At 43.7% G+C, this 22,565-nt stretch overlaps 1 protein-coding gene across 4 annotated transcripts in view; it reads right to left on the bottom strand.

The window, feature by feature from the left end:
* MGLL (monoglyceride lipase) overlaps positions 1–22,565 on the bottom strand; it is a 68,006-nt gene that overhangs the window by 27,327 nt on the left and 18,114 nt on the right. For all 4 annotated transcript variants that reach the window (XM_076346379.1, XM_076346381.1, XM_076346378.1 and 1 more), the window contains exon 3: positions 18,147–18,253. In XM_076346379.1, coding sequence (XP_076202494.1) covers positions 18,147–18,253 — 107 coding nt within the window. The remainder of the gene's footprint in view (positions 1–18,146; positions 18,254–22,565) is intronic.

Genomic DNA, 22,565 nt, shown 5'->3' with positions numbered 1-22,565 from the left:
CCCAAGCTGCCGGGATTAGGGTAGCTTTGTCATTCCTATCACAAAATCAGGATGCTGCTGCTGAGCGGCTTGTGGAAGCTAAGGCCCACGAAAGAGGAATATGGAGCCTGGTTCCTTCTCCACAAATCTCATACACCACAGTATTCCACTTTCTTCCTCAGCCCCTTCTGCAATGCCACATCCCAAGCCAGCCCTCAAGAACAGTAAAGCAAAAGACAGCTGAAGGGAATGCCCTTCTCTACCAGGCTACTGGGATCAATGGTTTGCAAATGCTGCACAAAGCCGGCGTAGATGGTTGAGCAGCTGTTGAGTTCCTCTGCAAAAGAGTTTCTTTTGGTGATGGGTGAAGCGATTCCTATCTAATCTCTTTTTCCATGGGATGAAAATCACAATATAAATGTAAGATATATAATCAGTGAGGCACAATTTATGGTGCCTCTACTGAGTCTTATAATCTGGCACTAAGTGATTTTATTTAAGGCCCTATAATAATTTTAAACTGTTATTCTTGCAGTGTTGCACTGAGATTTTGCCCTCTTTCATCACGAGCAGGTAATTTCCTTAAGTATAGTTGAGGTGACTTTATTTAGCATGAGAGCTGGTCTTCAAAGACTTATTCTGGCCTGACATAGAACCAGCATCAGTGCTCAGATACTGCAGAAAAAATTGCATGGAGTTTGCTGGAGTTAATCCAAGGTCTCACTGGTTCACTTGACCTATATGCTGCTGGTCTTTTAAGAACAGAGAAGGGCCTCTTTTCTGCTCTCCACGTATGCCTTAAGATAACACTACTGGTAGCTAGAGTTCCACACTCACTGGAAGAGGAGAGCAGCCAAGGACAATCTCCCTGCTATTTTAATTTAGCTTTAAAAACATATATATAATTTTCTTCTCTTGTTTTAGTACCATAAAATCCAAAAAAAGGGTGCAAACTTTATTTTTTTCCAGATGAAAACAAGGATGAAAGTCCACTTGCATTAACTTTCTGATCCAGGTTCCAGCTTTAGAACAGCTGGGGCACCAATTCAAAATGTCAGGGTTTTCAATGAAAAAGCCAGCGCTGGAGTGGAACTGCACACTCCCCTTCCCCTTCCCTGCCCATTTATTCCAAAGCACGGCTGGCATGTGGGTTGGCTCTCCAACACGCACATGCTATTAAGTCCTAAATGACAGCTTGTTTAACTAGAAAACATTTCCATTTTTTCCTTAACAAAGGCCATTCATTTCTTGCTCTTCTATTTGCTTAAAGACGGTTTCATTTGCCCTGCCTGAGAGTTTGCACAACCCGCCTGATTGTTCCCCTCCAAATAGCGCTGCAAGTTAATGACCCACCTCCTGATCTCTGAGCAGGGAGGCTTGCCCAGCACACTGCAGCATGATCAAGCGAGCTAGTTACATTGCAAAATCCATACGTGTGCCTTGAATATTTTTATGCTGGAGAAAACAATCAAATCAATTTATCTCAGGAAAGACAGTCCTAATTCTTCCCTGCTAACAGTAGATTAGGCATCAAGAAGAAAAGAAGATGAAAACTGGATCATGTAGCAACTCCCTCCATGCTGTTGACGAATGTCTTGGGGGACAGGCACAACTTCCTTTCAAGCTATCTTCAAAAGGTTCCCCTCCATGCAGACCACCCATTGGGAAACCACATCAATAACAACAACAAAAAAAGAATTTAGAAGAGCCATTTTTCACCCTATTTATTTACATATTAAAATAAACACAATTTCCCATATAGAGCAAGGGCTCCTGGTGGGTTGTGTTTGGTCTGTGAGATTCTTGGCACTGGAGTACAGCATTTCTCTATTCCAAAGCAACCTTGGCACAGATTTTTTGGTTATGTAAGTTTTTCAGCAACCGGCAAATGAATAATAATAATGCTTCTAAAAAGTGGGAATCATGTTCTAAGACACCGGCAAGGTGTTTTACCAATTAATCTGCCAAAAGGTCATTAGCAAACCAGAGCTCCCAAACTCCTGCATTCAGGGTCAGTTCTCCCCACGGGTTGCGCTTCCAGTTCTCAATCAACCTGTCCAAAGGGAGCTTTCCCACAGAGTTAAAGAGATTTTCGCTTTTTGCTTCGCTCCTTTGCATTGCCACATGGCAGTGCCACCCTCATTAGAGTGGATTTGTCCCTGCTCCTGACAAGGCAGGAAGGAAATACCACTATTCCAGAGCTGACAGCTTTTTATACCCACTTTGCACAAGCTCAATGGGTGAGCAGCAGGTGGATTATTTGAAATAAGGGTAGGCTTTTTTTGTTTGTTTTTTTAACAGGGTACAGTCGCACAGAGCTATAGGTCACTCAAACCCTACCAGACCTGACCGGGACCTGCTTTTCCCAGCAACACAAATTAAGGAAAAATCCTTCTGATTAAGCAGGTCTGGCAGGGAGCATCCCTGGGTGGGACAACCCTGCCCAGTGTGCCAGAGCAGAGTCCCACGGCTGCCAGTTGGCTCATGGCTGGGTGGTATTTAGATGGTGCATGGGGAAAGTCATGGGGAAAGTAGCATGGCAGTAAATAGCTCTACTAAATTCGTCCTGCAGCAAAGCTCTTGTCCTTTCTTGGTAGAGATTGATTTCAGCTATTGTTTCAGCTGCTTTTTAGCACTTGATACCCTTTTCTCTGTAACTCTTCTCTCTGCAACTCTGAAATCCTCACTACATATATATTTACCAAACAAGCCAGGATCAAACAGGCAGGTTATTGCTTTCTGTGCTCTATTACTCATTTCAAGCCGTGGCTGGCTGACAGTAGACGATGAATACTAGCTGGCAGGTCTGCACTTCAGTAAACAACACACAGGTACAAGTGTTGAGCTGTTGAAGGTCTACGGACCTGTATGTTGCTTTTGGGCTGTGCAAGCTACTTTGCAATCAGTCAGCGAGGGCATATTTGCAGCTCAGAGAAAGCTCTCTTCAAAATCTGGGCAGGATAGGTCCAATGTTCATGAAAAGGCACGGACTGTAGTCAAAATAACAGGTCGTATCAGGCAGTCTCAGTTCAGAACAGCCCCCAGCCTCCTCTCCCTTCCCCCAGCCCTCTGCTGAACTGAGCATGAACTTGGCACCACTACGGATCAGGCTGCCTACTCCTTAGCATTAGACAAACTGCCAGGATGTCCCAGCACACTTTGTCTTTGATAAATTCAGAAACAGAAAATAAATGCAGTGTGGAGAACGTCAATTTTAAGGGACCGGGGTTGAGAGCACTAGTCTTTGTACCATCTACAATTCAGCACTTTTTTTTAATTTTATTTTTGAAGCTAAACAAGGATTCTCAAATTGGAGAGTACTGCCAAGCCCTGAATAAATCCCAGCATTAGAGATGCTGTGGGTATAACAGCTTTCCCCATGAACTGAATCTGCAGATGGTATCTTCAGGGAAATTAACCCCCGAGTGCCACAGGATAGGCTCTATGGCATCAGTTTTAATGCCCTAGGAAATCTCACCTTGTGGTTAAAACAGGTTATTCCACTCATGGGGCAATACTGACAGATGGTGGAGTAAAGCACAGGCTTAGCTGGTACAGAGTAACTTTTCTGCATTGTTTGTGAAGTGGTCAAGTTTCCAGGTGCAATCCTGAATACAAATTCAGCCAAAGGACATGTAAGTACCAAACTAGTCAACCAGCACGTAATTATCTGACATATGATTGTTTGCTTTCACCCACAACCCCATTCCTTAGCAGTTCTGAAAGCAAACGCTTAGCATTTGGACATAAGAAAGCGCTACACAGTTGCAATTTAACCTTTGTTATTTTTCTGCCTCATCCCTTTAAATATTGGTGAGATATTTTATTCTAAGCTGCTCTCTTCACTGGCTGAATCTTCCTCTCAGCCTGTAAAGAGCCATTCACATTAACAGTTTTACATTCTTGGAGCTCAGGGCTTTTCGTCTGCAAGCTCTCTGGAAGTGGGTTGGTATCACGTTTGGATTTTGCCATGAGTAACCTGCGATATAGTGAGGTGAAGTGTTTTTCCTGAGATCCACGATGAATCTGTGGCAGAGCCAAGTGGGGGTTCCCAAACACCTTCTTGCATAGTCTACTACTGCAATACAGAATGAGCCACATCCTGATCTGAATCATACAGGATCGATCATATGATTAATGGGAAGGACTACCTGCAAGAGATATCCGTGGCTACTAAAACTGCTGCTCTATTGAAACATAACAGACCGTAGGCCAGACCTAAAGCTATGTGAAATCCAGGGAAGTCTTCGGAATACCAAGCAAAAGAGCTTTTCTAGTTCAGGTCACCAAAATTTGGCCACAGCTGGCACAGACCAAGCTACGTTATCATCTGAAGACTGGCTGTTGCTTACCGAAATGGGTTGATGAGTTCTCATTCGATGTCTTAGTGCATTACGGAACTGGAACACCTCCACTGCAGCTGGCTCCCTGGCCGCCAGACTGCACAGAAGGCTCCACAGTGGGCTCCACACACACCTTCAGGTAAGACTTCTTCCAGCTGGCCTTAGGTTTTGTGAGATCTTTCTGCAGTCCTCATTTTGTTGTTATAAAGAAGGAAGATGCTCAAGGCTGAAAGGAATGCTACTGTGATGCTGGAAAATCTCATCTGAGTCGGAGACCAAACCAGAGGCTAACCAGATGTTCTACTTTATTTTACTAACGGACTCGGAAATGAAAAGGATCACACTGCCAGAGGCTTTCAATTATGAAGATTAATTTTTTAAAATTCTGAAATCATTTTCCCAAATCACCAACCATTATTCTCATAGTTCCCTGTACACCCCTTTATCAGCTAAATTGATCTGTTCTTCTCTAAAATAAGAGTCCAAGACGTGTTAGCTTCTTACTAAAATAGGAAAAACAACCTTAAAACCTATGAGTCAAATCCTGGCCCCACTGAAGTTAGTGACATTTAGCTACCGCCTTCAGAGGGTGCAAGTGTGTTTTCTGTGTGTAGAGACATAGAGCTCAAGCAATTAAGAAATAAACCCCCAAACTACATAAAAATCACATTATAAACATGGTTTTAAATTAAAGGCATTCTGAAATTAAAGAGAAGCTGCAGTGCTGAGCTGGGAGCGCATGCATTGGCACCATCCCTGAAGGAGCTAGAGACGAAGATGAGGGCAGGCATCTGGCACATACGTGATCGGCCGATGCCTCAAAGGGGGAAGGAGAGGCAGAACCAGGAAAGGTCCAAGGGCTATGTCGTACATAAGTGAGAGACGTCAGTTAATGTTAATGCTCTGCCAGGCCCTGCAGACAAGGTGTGAGACCAAAAGAGAAATGCTCTTAACTAACATGTTGTGGGTAACTAATAGATGGAGAAGAGAAAAACATTGGCACTGAAATATATAGCCCTAAAGTGGGCAGAAATACACTGGGACAAAAAGTGAGAAGTTTCTAAGAGTCAGAGGAGCAAGAGCCTGGAACAGCCTGCTCAGCTGGAACAGTGTTTGCTAGCAACCAAACTTGGTTAAAAACTGAGCTTTGGCCTTTTGTGAAAAAGACAGAGGGAAGCTATTTGCAGGAACAAAAGACTAGATAACCCAGGGAGTGTCTTCCTGTCTGTGTTCCTAATAAGAGTATGTTTTAATAAACAAAGAGATGTCCTGTTTCACATTCAATATGAATGTGCAATAGGAGGAACATGATTAACTGAAAAAAACAGACGCTGTAACCAAATATGTTTCTCTGCAACACTCAGACTGATTAAAGAGGGAAGAATCTGAATATGTGAAGCAAAAAAGGATGAATTTTTCCCTTCGTTCATCGTCTGTTTTGCTTCTGGGGCTTGTTGCTGCAATATTCAATGTCTTGTTTGCAGTCACTGCTAGAGAACATTTTGGTTTTTAAAAAAGTCTCTGCATCTTTTGTAATAAGAAAGATGTCTTAGTTTTAGGACTTGTGAGTCCCTTAAAAGGGCTCACGGTCTATAACAAATAGAGCTACTCCCAGGTGAACCAACAAGACTAGTTATTTATGGAGGAATCAGGCCTACAAGCACTATAACAACACGCCACACTTTATGAACGAGCAAATAAACAATCAAACAACAAACATTAGAATTACAAAGTATAAAAAGCAGTATACGGGCTGCTTCTCTGTCTTTATTTTGGCAAGCGCAACTCCAGCCCCAACCTTCAACCTGATCTAGGAGGATGGGCCATTAAGGGACATCCACTGAAGACTGTGAAGCTGGGGGGGGGCTGATACCTCACTTGCAAGGAACCTATTGTTGGTTTAGACCCTGTAACAGCTCATGCCATTTTACAATGCACTAACAAACAAAGTGCAGTAGGTTTGCCTGGGGCAGGCCCAGGGCATCTGTTAATAGCAACATTTGGTGAAAAGTAGAATAAGACTGCCAGTTTTGATCAAAGCACACAAATGCATGGAGCTTAAGTGAGCCCTCCCATGACTTCAGACTGCTACTTATGTTGTAAGGAAAATCAATTCTCTCATTCGAAATTTTGAAAAGTTTTGCTTGCTTTAGTGCATAATTTCCCCCGATACTGTAGCTGTTCAGTTCAGCAAGAGCAATTTTATTCACTGGTTTCCAATGCAGGTAGGGCACAAAGTGCATCAAAAATGAAGATGAAATGGCAGTTTTAGGCCATTTATTGACTGGCTATACGCTTTACTTCTCTTTGTAAAGCTGCCTGTCCTTTGCCTTTGTTCAGTGCATATATGAGCTCTCTTTGAATACCACACTCCTTAATAAGGCTGTTCCTCCAGATTAGTGCTGAACTAGACACTAACCTGAGATGGACTGTGCTCCTTTAACTTCTGTTACCTATCTAAAAAGGCGTTGAAGGAAACCAGACTATGTTTTAATCCAACAGGAGTTATATACACAAAATATATTTTCTCCTGTACTTTGCAAATGGTGTTCAGTAACTTGGAACACTCATTTGTAACTCAATAGGATGACAAACTCCACATCTGTATGAAGATACATTTATGGGTGAGGAATCATCAGTAATTAGCTTCTGAAACAACCTCCTCCAAATCAGGCACATCTGACAAATAAACAATAGGAAAGCTAGTCACATTAATGAAATGCTGTTGCTATGGAAAAATTGTCCCTGTAAAGGTGAAAAAACCCACACTTCCTTCTTCTCGTTGTGCAAAGACATCAAAAAGCATCTTCCTGAAGATGAAGCTGTTCCTAATTGTAGATACCATTAAATTCTGCTTTTAAGAGGGTCATTTCTTCACCCATTTCAAAACCTCCTGTGCTTTAATTTTGGAAGCAACATCCCAAATGCTAGCAGCTAGGATGCTCTTTAGTTCATAAAGAATAACGGAGGCTGGAAGGGACATATGGAGATTATCTAGCTTAAGCCCCTACTCAAAGTGTTTCCCGTTCAATCAGGTTGTTCAGGGCCTTGTTGAGTTGAGCTTTAAATATCTCCAAGGCTAGATATTTCCCCACCTCTCTGGGTCCTGCTGCAGCATTCGACTGCCCTCATGGTGAAAACATTTTTCCTTGTATCTAATTGGGATTTCTCATGCTGTGACTTGTGTCAGTTCCCTCTCATCCCATCACCGTGCACCTCCAAGAAGAGTCTGGCTCTGCTGCCTCCACACCCTCCCACTGGGGACTTGTAGGCAGCAATAAGATCTCCTCTTAGCCTTCTCTTCTAAGGCTAAATAAACCCAGTTTTATCAGCCTCTCCTCGTACATCTTGTTCTCCAGTACTCTAATTGTTTTGACAGCCCTCCTCTGGCCTTGCTCCAGTATGTTAATGTTTTCCTTTTACTGGGGAGCAAATTGGACCCGGTGCTTCAGATGTGGTCTCACAAATGCTGAATGAAAGAGAATAATCACTTCTCTTGAGTTGCTGGCTATAATCTTTCCAATACAGCTCAGTATGTGGTGGCCTTCTTCACCACAAGGTCACACTGTTGACCCATGTTCGACTTGTCTGCAAGGATCCCCAGGTCCTTTTCTGCAAAGCTGCTTTCTATTCATTCAGTGCCCAAACTTTAATGCTGAATGGGGTTACTCCACCCCAGATGCAGAGCTTCACAAGCGCCTTTGTTAAAACTTCATAAGGTCCCTGCCAGTCTGTTTCTTCAGCCTGTCACGGTTCCTATGAATTGCAGCCTTCCAGCATATGCTCACTTTCCACAATTTGGTACCCCTGTAAACTTGCTGAAAGTGCTCTCCATCCCATCATCCACGCCATTAATGAAAAAGGTCCACTGAGGGTATATGCAACATCCACTTATTATTTTTTCCATTAAAGAATACAGATTCCTCTGACACTTCTTGAGGCCAAAGTCCTTGCTGATATGAACTAATGTTCTGCCATGGATGTCAAAGGAAATGACCCCTGGAACAAAGTTTGAAGCAAGTTTGGTGTCTGTCCAATAGCCCCAGATAATAGACACAGCTAGCAACATGAAATGATCTGTTCTCTCAGCCTTAGCTCTTTAATAACCATCTGGTCCTTGTCCTTCCATCTTGCATGCAGACATACTCCTACAGCTAGCAAAGCTGGTTATGGGAGAGCAAGTAAGCTGTTGAAAACATTACACGAGGTTGCCAACCCTCCTTCACTAATGGGAAATGCAGTTACAAGTTACATGCCTGAACCTGCTTTCTGACATGGTGACAGAGTTGTCCTGGATTTACCTGAGCAGCTGTGAAAGCAGAATTTGACCCTTGATGTGGGGATTGATTGATATATGTAAAGACTGAGTACAGATGACAATTGCACAGATCTTTGAGACAACAGGTTGTAAAATGAAATGAACTTAGTTCAGTCAAGGCTATTTCCTCTTTAGTTTCCTTTATTCACCAAAGTGAACCCTTTGTCCAAATAAAGGATGTTTTATTCCTGATTATCAGGACCAGTTGTCCAAAATTCCTATCACTTAGTCCCAACATTATCGGCACCCCACACAAATTTAGTGGCCCACTCCTCTTTGTCATGGAGGGTCTCTCTCGTCTGAGAGGCAGAATCACAGAAGGGAAGCCAGAAGGACTCAACCCTCATGAGAAGAAGGAAGCCTTTTAAGCTTCCCGAATTAATGACATGTCTTTCCTCTGTCATGCTGTCTGTCTGTTAACTGTTAACAGTGACAGGTTGAGGAGCACGGTCTGGAAGGTGGCCAGTGCCGACAGCTCCACGCTCAAAGTTGTTGTGCTCAAAAGGGAGCACTCTGTTCCTTCTATCGCTGTGTCCGCTCTCACTAGAGCCCGTTGTTACAGCCTCACGCCTCCTTGTGTGAAGGCCAACAGCGAGGCTTTGTTCAAGAAGCAGCTGCTAAGATGTACTCCCTCATGGAATGACCCATTGACATTTCTTCCTCTGCTCATTAGTAAGCAGTGAATAATTAGGAGAAATAGGGTAGATTACATGGCCCGCTGCTTTCAGAGTAAAAACCAGCTCCTCCGACCCCAGTGTGCCCCAAAAAGGATTCCATCATAAAGTGGGCTTGCAGCAAAGCCAGGGGAGGTGGCTCTGTAGCATCTTCTTCTCATCACCTGATGGAGCGAGGAAAGAGAACGGCTCGTGCCAGGTGGATGGGGCAAAACCGGAGCATAGGGTGTCCCAGCTCTGCTTCACTCGGAGCTGAACCCACACCTCTGCTGCATCAAGAGCAAGCTCAGCTCAGCCAGGACCTGAGCCAATGATCCTGTTCGACTGGATGATACGTTGTTGTTTATTCAATAATCTATTGTTATAGGGTGGATCTACAGCAGTGAGGAAATGGCTGAGCAGTTGGAAGGAGCAGAGTAATTGGGGGAATTGAGGAAACCATAACCATTCTTTTGCAATCTTTACCGCAGTCCAACATTATCATCTAGTGATGGGCACATATGGGGCAGTGATGAAGGAGCATCTGCATTGCCTCCACACCCCTCATCCAAACAATGCCTGCATCCAGCTCTGGGTTATAGCACAGAACTTACCTGCCTATTTTATATCACTGATTACACCACAATTAAATCTGACTTTAAAAAAAAAATTGGTCAGATAAACAAATAGATTGCCTTGAGCAGCCCAGGTTTGGTTTGGCATGCTTTCATGGCACACATTAGATGACACCACATGTCTGATTTCAGGTGCTCTTGCTTCTATGTGTCTGTGCTAAAGGTGTATCCAGTCCTCACAATTTCCAAAACCCCTTGCCTAAAAGATAGGTGCAGGACCATGTTTTCCCCACTTTTACATCAGCACAGCTCCAGTATCAATCTTGGGAAGTCCATGAAACAAAGAAAGTCTCATCCCCTGAGTGGTGTGGAGGGGAAATACCTCTGAGTATCCCCTGCCCCTTTCCTAACCCAAACGTTTTAAGCAAAACACTCCACTGTGGCTTACGTGTGCACTGTCAGATACATCAGCTGTGCGCAGCCTCACTGTCTCTTTATTTTTAGTTTGCTGTGGTCTAGCTGCTTCCTGGCTCGACAGCGTTGTTTCATCTGCCTTCACAAGACAAACAAAATAAAAGCCGCACTTGGATTTCCAAGTCCCAGCTTGTGGCTTCCTCTAGAGCATGAGACACTGTAGGTTATTTGCTTTCATGATTCACATAGTGTTTTCTTGCTGTTGTGTAGTTGCTCTCCTCAAACGGCAACACTGCTTACTACCCTGAAAGATGCCATGTGGTGCAGGCGGAGATTCGGGACTGTATGGTCCCAGTGTGAATGAAGGGCGAGCGCTAAAGTGACAGAATCACTGCTGAGGTGGCTTCACCAGAGCAAGACTGGGCTGCAGAAGTATGTAATGAGCTTCTCAAAAATAACAATAATAGCGTGCACACCTCCGTTTAATAAAACCCATCTCAAAGTACTTGCAATTGCCTGTTGTGCCACAGGATGCTACCCCGGGCTGCACTGTATTCTGATACAATTATACATTTCAGCATCATTGTGTCGTAGGAGGTGTATCCAAACCACTTTTTCCTACACGAGCTGTGGCCTCTCTGGGAGGTACTATCTCACGACCACCAACAGAGCCCGACTCCATGCAGCAATCTGGGAGAAAGCAAGAGAAAATACACTAGCCAGTCAAAAGAGTGTGTTCAAGAGCTTGTCCAATGCATGGGGAAAGTTGCATCTTTTAGCGGTATGAAAAAGGCTCAAACGGAATGACCTGTTTTCCTTAGCCAGCTGTCAGTGCTGCTCTAAGATCCAGTGCTACAAGACCAGTCATCACTCCCGAAGAGCTGGAGGTGAGAAGTGACTGGTTTCACTTTGGCTGGAGCTCATCAGTGATGGGCAGGCTGGCCTCCCAGGTCATCTCAAGTTAAATCTTGCTTTTTGGTCTTCAAGTTCAGAATTCACATCTGTGTTGGGAGAAGCACACGCTGTAGCCCCACTTTACATGAGAATCCCCACAACCTAAACAGAGTTAGAAAAGGGTGGCAGAACTAAGTTTACTCAGTAGCTATTTGTTTTATAGGAGGACTTTGCTCCAGGTTCTTAGTTTTCTCACTGCCTAAAGAATTACATGGTGTACTGCAGTATCTGAACTCTCACCCTGTAATTATGCTCTGTGGTTTCACCTCCTGCGTGCCCCACACATGCTGAGCATTCCTCACTGCTGCCCTGGAAGGCAGATAAGCCTGACTGCAACCTTCGTTCAACATTTGGAGAAGGAAAGGCTAGGGAGAGCTAGGCTGGCTTGGGACCGTACCAGACACAGAGTCAAAACAGGGATAAAATGGCACTGGCAGTGCTCTGCCAGCCAGGCCAAAGAGCCATCTCCTCCGGGATCCCCCTGCTAAGAGGAACCTGTAGCGGCTGCTTACAGGAGAGAACATGAGAGGTGGGGCAGACCAGCACGACTCTTCTCTGGTATATCCCCTCAGCTTCCATCTCTGCCCGCATGCCATGCAGCAAACATCACTGCCTGCTTTTGATGTCGCAGCTGTGTTTACGACCCAATCTTCCCCCAGGTTAAAAGGGGAAAATGGATGAATTCCAGACGGGGCTCATGGGTCCCTGTGACACTTAACATGGATTAAGGGTCCAAGAATCATAAATAAGTGTCCCCTTATATTCCCGTAGTTTTTGCTCTGTCATGAGCTTTCAATCTAGCAGTTTTCAGAGCTATATGCACAAAGATTTATGTCCATACACTTGGATCATGGTGGGACAGATTAATCACCCCTTAGCAGCTCTCGCTCTGCTCCAAATGAATTATCATAAAAGACTGAAAGACAGACAAGTTGAGAAAATTTGAAGAACAAAAGGGCTAATTTTCCCATAGGGAATGTACTTGCAAAGTTTAATCTGAAGCTCTGAAGAACTTCCTCCTTCTTTGCTCGACAATCCTAACGAACTATCAGCGGCAAATGCCCCCACAGCAGTCCTTATCTGACAAACATGAATGGGCTCAGAGTCTTCAGATTGGAACTGTTAGTAAAAATATTGAAAGAAAGCGCTTTCCCGACTCTTGAAGAGCAGGGTTTTATGCAGATGAAATGCATATGGAGAGAAGGCAACTCAACCTGACAGCTGGGCTCTGACTCTCCTCCTGCCCTTGCAGTCACCACTCCAGTCCGAACTGTAACAGCATTTTCCACCCCCCCATGACACTTGTGTGTGGGAAACACCGTGGTTTTGCACGACTGCAGACCTCACTGCCTGCCAGCCATGCTACCCTACTATGGGAGCTCTGCCTATAGCACGCAGTAGGTTCAGGACCTGTGTTTATGCATGGGGCTGGGCAGCACTATGAATTTCTCCTGGGGGAACAACTTTCATCACTTCAGAAGAAGCCCAAAAGAGGATGCACTAATACAGGTACACAGCTAGTGCTATATTCCCTTTGCTAGCCAAGGAGAGCACCTGTCTAAGGATGAGCACATCAGTAGCAGTCCAACTGCTCAGAGCATGGCTGCTGGTATGGTTCAGGTAGTGCAACTTGGTGTGCAAGCAAATCCCAGTTCTGTGTGAGGTTCTTCCTGCTGCGAGGGCATGAAAGAGAACAGGATTCATGGGGAGAACAGTCATTTTTCACTCCTGCAAATGCATCCACACCTGTGGTTATTTCCAGCCGTGCATATGGAAGATTTTATTTCCCAGCAATGTTCACGTATTATGCTGAAGGCCAGGAGCCCTTCTCTGGAAAAAAATAAATAGAAATGCCCACAACCCATTGCAAGCCTCCTGTCAAAGGAAACGCAAACAATGAGTGCCATTCTTTCCTATGTCTCTGCAGAAAAGCAGTTTAAACTTTTCCTGCTCTAGTGAGGTAGATTCAGTCTGAGGAAGCAGAAAGTGAACAGATTGCTATGGGTAAGCGGGCCCACACCCAGCCTCGCTAACAGTCACCAAGGAACAGTTGTGCTGGTCTGCAAGCAAACCAGCTCCGAATAGCGCTTGCTAAGGCTTTCCTGACTCCATCCCTGGAGATTGCCCTGAAGCCTGCCTGATCACATCATCAGGGAGCGCTGCTCTCCAGGAACATTCCCTCGCACTGGTGTGCATGAGCTGTTACTTCTCACTCCCAGTGCTACCCTAATTCTTGCTCTTATTAATGCTGACATACTTCTTAGTCATTTCCCCCCCTCCCAGTTTCACCATGTTTAGTCCTTTTTAACCTTTCTGTGTAGATCAATCCTTCCCAGTGCTATGAATAAATAAAAGCCTTCTGTTCTCATCAACAAAATGGTCTTTTTACAGTTGCGAGAACAACATAGCAATCACTTGGAAAAAAAACAAAACAAAACCAGCTAATATTTGATGCATTTAAAAATCTCTGCTCCAGCTATTTTCTACTTTTTAGAAATAAGTGCTTTGTTAAATAGAGAAAACAGTGAGAAAATTAATGGGGAGCACAAGCAGCAGTAGGTGTCAGAGGGCCCTGCTAACCCATCAGAAATGCTCACCACACACAAAGTAGCAGCAAGGATGAAAAAGAAAGCTGAAATTCAGTTAGAAACATCTAAGGAATATGAATAAGGTGTTAAAGCTGCAACCTTTCCCTTTGCTTTGATCTGATGTTACACATAACTCGAGAGTGGGAAATTCAACAGCTTCAAAGAGGGTCAAAGGGTTGGAGGTCTCCACGTACCAGGACAGCTAGAGGTTTTATTCCGTCTGGAGAGAGAGGGAGGTTGGAGGGGCTGTCCTCAAGCAAATCTAAGGGCTAGGAACTGCTGCCAGGTTAGGGCTAAGTATTTCACTTTCCTCATCTTCACGTAAGACAGCCACATTACTGGTAAGAAGCACCAGCAAGTCCAAGTGAAAAAGAGGGCCAGTGCCACTACTGTTAAAAAGTCTAAGAGAGAAGTAAATACATTTTTGTGGCCCTTGCATCTTGGAAATGCTTTTGTAACTGCTATTAGTTGACATGTACTTTTGAAGGTGAAACTGTGGTTGTTCTGGGCTCTGGCCCTGTAATGCAACCACAGAGAATAAGATATCAGCAAATGAGATGTTATAGGAAGAGAGATGAGGATAGCTGGAACATCATGTGCTTTACCAACTTAAAATGCTTGGTATGAGAAAACAAAGCCACATTCTCTATCCTTTATTCTCATTTTCCTTGGCTCTCAGCTTTACAGATCCCTAAAAATACTGCATTATAACTAATGGAGCTGCAATCCGCCTGCATCTGACTGAAGAATTACAGTATCACTCCAGTTTGATGAACCTCCCACAGGTATTCCTTCTAAGAGGGCTTTCCTAAATTGATTGCCAATAACCTAATATGTTTGTCTGCCTCTTTCTTCTGTCATCAGAATGTTGCCATAATAAAATAAAAGTAATATAGAAAGGAAATTGAAAAAGTGACATGTCATTTCAAAATACCTAAAGCTTGCAGAAATGTATAGCAAGGTCATTCCAGCAGCCTTAACTCTGCCTTCATGAAGCTACACACCAAGTAAACCCAGAAATCATGGGAAACGGTTACATGCCTATTAAAAACACCATTTAAGAGACCACAGAAAAAAATGCTGTATTACAAAGAAATACCATTTTCCTCTTTCATGGGATTGACATAAAACAAAGCAATTTAACAATATTAGATGTAAGGTAGGGTTAAGAGATCTTCCGGAATTAAATTTTCACCACCACCATGGAAAACTTCTAATACATATCTATGAGGTCCAGCGGTCTTGGGATTCTATGAAATACCCCGAAGAGTAAATGCATGAATCCTGACATACTAAGAGAACTGAGCCAGTGATACCTTATATGGGGCAATACTAAGACACAAATTTGGGTGAATACTGTTACTCTGCGAAATGCCAACCTTTTTGCTGAAGCCTCGCATAACAGGAAGCAGTGGGGCAGAGCAGCCCTCGGCAAGATTTAGACCCAGTGCCTAAGCTCCTACAGACTCAGCAATATAAATGGAAATTATTTTTCCTTGTTTTGACTGAAGGATGGACACAATATAAATCAGTCAAGTCATGCATACTACAGCCCTAGTAACTTCCCAACTCATTTGGGAAATCATGCTAGCCATGCTGTGGAACTGCATTAATAATCTCACGGATAATGCGCCTATATTGGGAATTTTATCCCTGAGAATACCAGAACCAGAATAAATGTCCACGTCAGGAAATCTACGCCAAGCTCTTAAGACTAAGAGCCACTGTAAGAGATGGGGAATAGAAAGCAATTATTATGCTAACATGATTGAATAATCAATATTACCCAAAGATATCCAAAGGACAGGATGCAAAGGGGGAACACACTGGTGAAATGATTTGGAATAGATAAAATGGTAGAGGAAAGCTCAGTCTGATCTGAGCAAATTTGGCAATGGAGGTGTTTATGGCCTTTAGCTCTTGCTGGCATCCAGCTCAGGCTGTAACCTGTATTCCATCAAAGTTTATCCTCACCGCTTACCTCTTTAGGTGCAAAGATTGTTTTACAGAGCCTAAAATATGTTAATTGTCTTTCTAACTTATAGTGAATCTAGGTTCAGTTAAATTAGCTCTTTGTGTAACACAACTGTGTTTCCATTGTTCTGCTTTCAGGTTCCTCTTTACCCTCTCCCCATTACTGATGATTTAAAAACAAACTGCATTTACAAAGAAAACTGTAGGTTTGACAGGGAGAATGAAGTTGTTAACTGGCTTGAGCAACCAGATTTGTATTAATTGAAGTGAACTAATTAATCCAGCAACATCAGTCTACAGAAAAAAAAAAACATCAAATATTTATGTTTCTCTAGTCAAAAATATATTTAAGGAAAAAGAGAGCAGATAACTGTCTCCTTATACAGCACAAAAAATGCCTGACAGGAACTTTCACCCCAAAGACCTTCTCCATTAACAGAAGAGGCATTCTCCATATCAAATCCATGCAATAAATACATTTTATCATTTCTTCTAGGTTTGTTGCTTCAAATATTTTTATTTTAACTCTACTTCTTAAACCCTGTATTGAGTTTTAAGGGAATGAGGAACTAAGGCATGACGTTAAGCATGCACAGCGAGCAACCGCAGGCCCACAGTGGCTCTGAACAAATTGCTTGTGTGTCCCATATATGTCTGTGGTCTGCTGACAGCAGCTGCAGAGTGGACAGCACGTGGCCTGTTCCATTGCCTTTCTCATAAACTTTATGCCATACAGATAAACAAAGAGGAATGGAGACACTTTCTACTGGGATTACTGCAGACTCCTGCTAGCCTACGTCCAGCTCAGAATGAAGTATATCGAAATGAATGAATCAACACTTAGAAATATTGTGCCTATATAGGGAGAAAGAGACTGATGTGGTCAGCTACGATACATCTGCATGGGTCAACTGTCTTTGTAAAGCCAGCCCTGAATATGGCATGTGATCGACTACCCAGAAAAATCACGTTTTTAATTTACTTTCCTTGCAAGCTGTCCTGAGGACTAGGTATTCTCTTTTTCAGGGAAAATATAGGGTTAATTTTTGCACATAAATGCAGTGCTGTGATTGAAAGGGAGTCATGAGAGCAAGTGTGAGGGGAAGCCTTGGTCACCTGGATTCAGTAAGATTTTACCTTTTCTCTCGCAGACTAAATGGTGCAATGTCTCACATGCTCTACCTTCTACCGCATTCAGGATCTTCAAGCTCAAATTAAGCAATCCTGTCTTTGAGGAGATCTAGGGGCAGGTTTGAGTCTCAGCTTCAGCCAAGTGAACTGCAGTGTACTTTCCAATGTATTGCAGTGTACTTCCCCGATGTCAGGGGAGGATCTGCCAGAAGGAGATCAGATTTACACTAACTGAGATTCATCCCGTTTCAACCTGTCAGCTCAGAATTCGGCCTTGCCTTTTGTCCACTGCCATCATTAATCCCATTGATTCATTTTGCTAGTATCTAGAGTGACTCTTGCAGGGAGGCAGCGATCTGCAATGATAAAAACAAAGCAAAGACTTCCAAGCATAAGGAAGTCATGAAGTTGCAGGAGTCAGGTGTGACAGGAGGCTATCAAAGAACCAGGATAAGTGGTTCAAATATGTTATCGGGATGTCCCAGTTCACGTGCTGCAGGAGATCTGGTGATATCCAGCATATCTGTGTCATAGAATGGAGCACAGAGCAGAGATCTTCAAGCCAGAAGAGGCTGGGACAGTAAGCCTACATGGCACAGCATTGCCCAGACCTACTGGCTGAGGGCTGAAGTGGTGTTGCTCTGTTATCACAGACTTCCATGCACTCAAGCTGCTTTCTCATCAGAGCTGAGGTGTGTACAGCCAGCTCCAGAGTCTCTGCTGGACTGTGGAGATGCGTCCAGAGAAAGGTCTGTGATGTCTCCATGCCTGTCCATGTCCCAGTGCACCCATGGGTGCAGCTGTCTAGTTGTATTGGTGTATGAAAGCTGTGCTGTCATCTCAGCCTCCCCTCTGGGATCATTTAGGACAACGAGCATGAATCCAACAGAAATAGCTCCTAGCCCCACTTCCACAGTGGATAATAACTCCTCACCCCCCAAGAGATAGGTGAGAGAGAAATAATCCCTTAGACAGAAGTTAAAATAGCACCGGCAGTAATATCAATGACAAGGCTGAGGAAAACTCAAGGAACCGGGATAGCTTTTTTACAGATTCAATATGCAGATTGTTACAAAGCAACAGATGATCCCCTTCTCATTTATGCTGAAGTGTAAATATTTTATTAACTCTTCTCTCACTGCTGAGTAGCTTTAATAGCATTTGCTTCAGTAAAGTCCTGAGCTGCTGTAAATCAAGTACTGTTTTAGGCTACTCACCATGGTCATGGGCAAAAACAAACAAGTTAAGTCCTGTCAGCCTCTGGGCCAAGTCATCATAGCGGCCGCAGTGTTCCCCAGCGCCATGAGCGATAAACACGAGGGCCCTAAATGGAGCATTAAGGTATAAATCATTAACTTGGCAATCAACCCACAAAGGCTTCAGAGCTGCAAGTAAAAACAGCATGTTCAATTTAGCAACAGCATTTCAGACATCAGCAAATACAAGGCAAGTATATAATGTCTGAGGTGGGTTTTAACAGAGGAGAACCAATTGCCATCCTGATCTGCCATGGACCTGGTCTTCACCAGGTGTCAGTAGGACAGACCACATGGATGTCAGCTGCTCATGGGACAGACACTGCTCCTTCCCATTTGTCTGCCACCATGGCCTGCTGCAAGTTGAAGATACAGATGGGCATCAGCATCAATCCTTCAGCTGGATAACTACATCTTGGGCTTGAGGCGTCTACACTGCTCCTACAGTGGAAGTGTTGCCATTGATTTCATTTAGGGTTGATATTCCCCGTGATTTCAAATACAAATATCGTTCTTAACTTCATACCTTACAACACTGTCTGATGCTACAGAGCACTCTTAGAGATGACATTTCAGCTAAAGAATGGATCTCAAGCAGAGTCCTGAACGTTGATTGGAGTTTGGAATTTTATCTTTTGCCCCCAATTCTGGTAATTTTACCATTCCAGTTTCTGCCCCAGAACAGTTGCTTCACATTGGTGATTAAAGTGACTCTTACATAGCCACTGTATGACTATAGGCAGGGATCATAAAAAACATCAGTCTAATAGACACTTCTTTTTGAATGACACGCAAATACTTATCTTCAAAGATTCCACTTTTACCAATTATGTTTTACTTTTACTGGAATGGCATCAAGTGAGAGTGGCTGAAGTTGAATGAACCTTCCCAGTGTTTTTACTGGGCAAAGTTTGCATAGAATTAGTCCAGAACTACAGCAGAAGTAGCAATGAAATTACAGAATTTTTGCTGAATTCGACAGGTGACTATTTAAAATCCAGCTTTAGCAACATAAACATAACTTGTTCATTTAAAAGTACCATCTGTCATTGCAACATCAGCAACCACAAAACAGTCTGAAGGCTACAAGTTAGACATTTTCAGTACATTAACAGTGAAATATTAAATGAACTGACAATATAAAATAATGACAGCAGTTTACAGCTAGTGAATTCCTCAACTTTATTTTGATTGAGGTTTTGAATATATTTTTAGACAGTGTATTCACCGCAATAAACAGCTTTGATCTTAATATATTTAAACTTAAAAAAGATGTTGGATGATGTAGAAACTCCTGCTCTAGCTCTTTGATTAGCACCTGCTTCAAAGTATTTGCTCATGCTAGACAACTTGAAAGAGCACCCATCGAAACCAGAAGGATTTTACGGAGCACACAGCAAACACAAAAGCAGCAATGTAAAGATGCTCTGGTATCTGTCTAATACTAATTAGCAAGGGTGAGGTTAGGTCGTGTAGCATATTTCACTTGCTGTGCCTTACAAATGTTCTTTAGTACCACTGAAGGTTTCAAAACGATTAGTGTGGAGCACTCATTTCTTCCTTTGTCATCTTTCCCAGTCAATAGATTTGTCAAGTTATCAATGCACTTGCCAGACAGTCCAATTTTCAGAGTGCAGGGTCTATTATTATAGCTCCAAATACTGAAGAAATGGAGAGACTGCTCATTGCACAGCAGAGAACATTAACTTTCTGCAGCAGAGGCATCATGGCGTTACGTGTCCCACCCCTCCCAGACACAGGCAGCTCAGCAGAGACACTGCGGCCAGTGCTGCAATAGGAAGTCATTATTCTATACGTGCCCCTGAAAATTGGAGGCACCATCCAAATGCTTCTGCCTCCACCTACGCGTAATGGTCTGATATTTCAGTCCTGATCCTGGGTCACCCAAAGAGACCACACATCACAGCCCCCAAGTCTGGGGCTGTCAGATCTGCCAAATGTTCAGAAATGCAGCACTGGGGCTGGGGGTGAAGCGAAGCCAGGCTGTTAACCCGCACGCTCTGGGCTCTGCGGTACAGCAAGCAGGGGCACGGCGGGCACAGGACTCCAATGCAGAAACTAACGAAATGTGAGAGAAAATTCCTGTGTACCCATCACCTTGATATCCAGCAGACTCAGCCAGGCTAAGTCTCTCTGCCATATACCTCCTATTACCTGGCTCTTGACAGCTTCCCTGCTCAGTGTCTTACTTAAGCCCTCGGCTACTCTTCGGAGGACCTACCTTTTTTTCTGCTGACTAGGCACAGCATTAAGGTGCAACTTGGCTGACGGAATACAGCCCTTCATTTCTCAAAGAAATGTATGCAGTGAAATGCATCAAGTGAATGAAACCTAATGGGAAGCTGGCAAAGAGATCTCTGCTAGGAAATTCTTGCCATTATTTCATCCCCCTGACAGCAAAGCCCTAATTTTGCTTTCATTCACACTGATGCAGCACCACGACTTTGCCTGACAGCATGCTGCTAGATGCTCAGCCCCCTCATCTTCTGTGAAACCAGTGAGAAAAGAAAAAAACCCCAATGCTTCAGAGAGGCAAGGTGTTCCTGCAACCTCTCCTCTCATCTAGCACAACAATTGCCAGGCGTTGCAGAACTCAGCCTTTGGACACCACGGGGAAGAGTCCTGGGTTATTATTTGTCTGCAAAATACTGAATAAAATTCCTGAGACTATTTGTGCCTTAAGAGCCCTAATGGCAGTAGCTGTTGAGAAGACTTAGATACTTTTGAAAGTTTTGTCCTATCAATAGTCATAAACAAGAAGTAAAATTTCCAAATTGTTATGTTGAAACAGAAGTAGCTCGTTTTGTTGTTCGATAAAAAGTGAGAGTGGCTTTACTGACTAAAAACTAGGTCACTTCTACATAGCTCTTTAGCTCCAGCTTTTGGGTCTAAGCACAGGGGCCATAAACTAAACACAACAGCTTGAAAAATTGAAATTAGTATGAGTATCATCTGAGCAAGGATTGAAGGATTTGGCTTTTTCATCTAATCTCCCATTTTCCATTACAAAACAAGTTTAGAATTGGCAAATAACACCTGAAGGCAGTATAACAAATACAAGGTGCAACATATTTTCACTAGCAAGCTGGCATGAAAATACAGCGAGTGATTAGATTGACTGACAGCAGTTCTTTACTATATGTAAACATTTTTGCAGACACCCCTGCTCTCAAATCGCAGCCTGCTCTTTCCTACCTCAATGGCTGACATAACAGAATATCAGAGACTGCTTTCCACAGAGTCGCTTAAAATTAACACAGAAACCCTTGCAGGCTTTGAGATTTTGTAGGGCTGCAGTGCCTCTGTGTGCGACCTCAATGGAAGTTTTGTTTAAACAAGGTTTGCCTATTGGCCATGTATCAAATTGATCCTGGATTGATTCAGCTCTTGCGGTAGCACTGGTGAAATCCTTAGAAACGTGCATATGTCAGGTAGAAAACATTGTGCACAGCCCGCAAAGCTTTCTGGTGGAGACTGACCTGTGCCTGAACCCATGCTAACTCCAGTCTCGCTAACCGCAGGCTGGGAAACCCGATGTATCTTTGGATGCTTCAGCTGGCCTTGGCTAGTGGAACTGTAATTGCTGAACATCTCAAAATGGCATTGCTCTGGCATCTGCTCAAGAAAGCACCTAATCACACAACAGCACGATTTCCCCACACTCTGCAGGTGTGTCTCCACACAAAGCCAAGGTGTGAGCTGTAGCATGAGTAAGCATCCACATGCTTGCTCTCACCTAACTAGTGCAACAACAATGGCTATTAAAGGAAACCAGTTTATTGACTGCTGTTTGCAAAAGCAACAGTTAGTTTTGACAGATCCCTGCCCTTCCCATAGCCTTCACTTCCTCTTCCTCCCTCCCCACTGCAGGTTTCTGCCTCCTGGTACTGCGCAGCTTGGCGAACAGATGCAGTTACTAATTACAACAAGAGGGCGGGACAATATTTGTCTTTACTGTTCAGATCAACTACTGGCTGTGTTTACTTATCTCCCATTAGGAGGTGATGGTGTATACCATTTACCAGTCCCTGCTCCCACATCTCCACTGTGCTGGTCACCCATGACTGGTGTCAGTCCCTCCTGTGTCGCAGTTGCAGCTTGCTAAGTAAGCAATAGACAGCGATGCCGCGCGTGCAGTTGGTACAAGGCACGTGCAAACATCCTTTCCTGAATCAGGGAGGCTGGGAGTGGCAGAGGCCAGGCTGCAACGCAAAGTCGGTGTGCGCAAACCCGTATGAACACATTGTCTTTCTGTCCTGCCTCTCGGAGAGGTCACCAACTGATGTAAGCTTTAGCTGTTTGCAACCCTTCCATATTTCCCACTGCAACTTCACATCCTCTGATAGTTCACTTCTTGTG

The sequence above is a fragment of the Aptenodytes patagonicus genome, chromosome 8 (assembly GCF_965638725.1).
Source record: "Aptenodytes patagonicus chromosome 8, bAptPat1.pri.cur, whole genome shotgun sequence".
Taxonomy (NCBI): Eukaryota; Metazoa; Chordata; class Aves; order Sphenisciformes; family Spheniscidae; genus Aptenodytes; species Aptenodytes patagonicus.
Note: the sequence above shows the minus strand (reverse complement) of the source record. Positions and strands in the feature narration are given on the sequence as shown.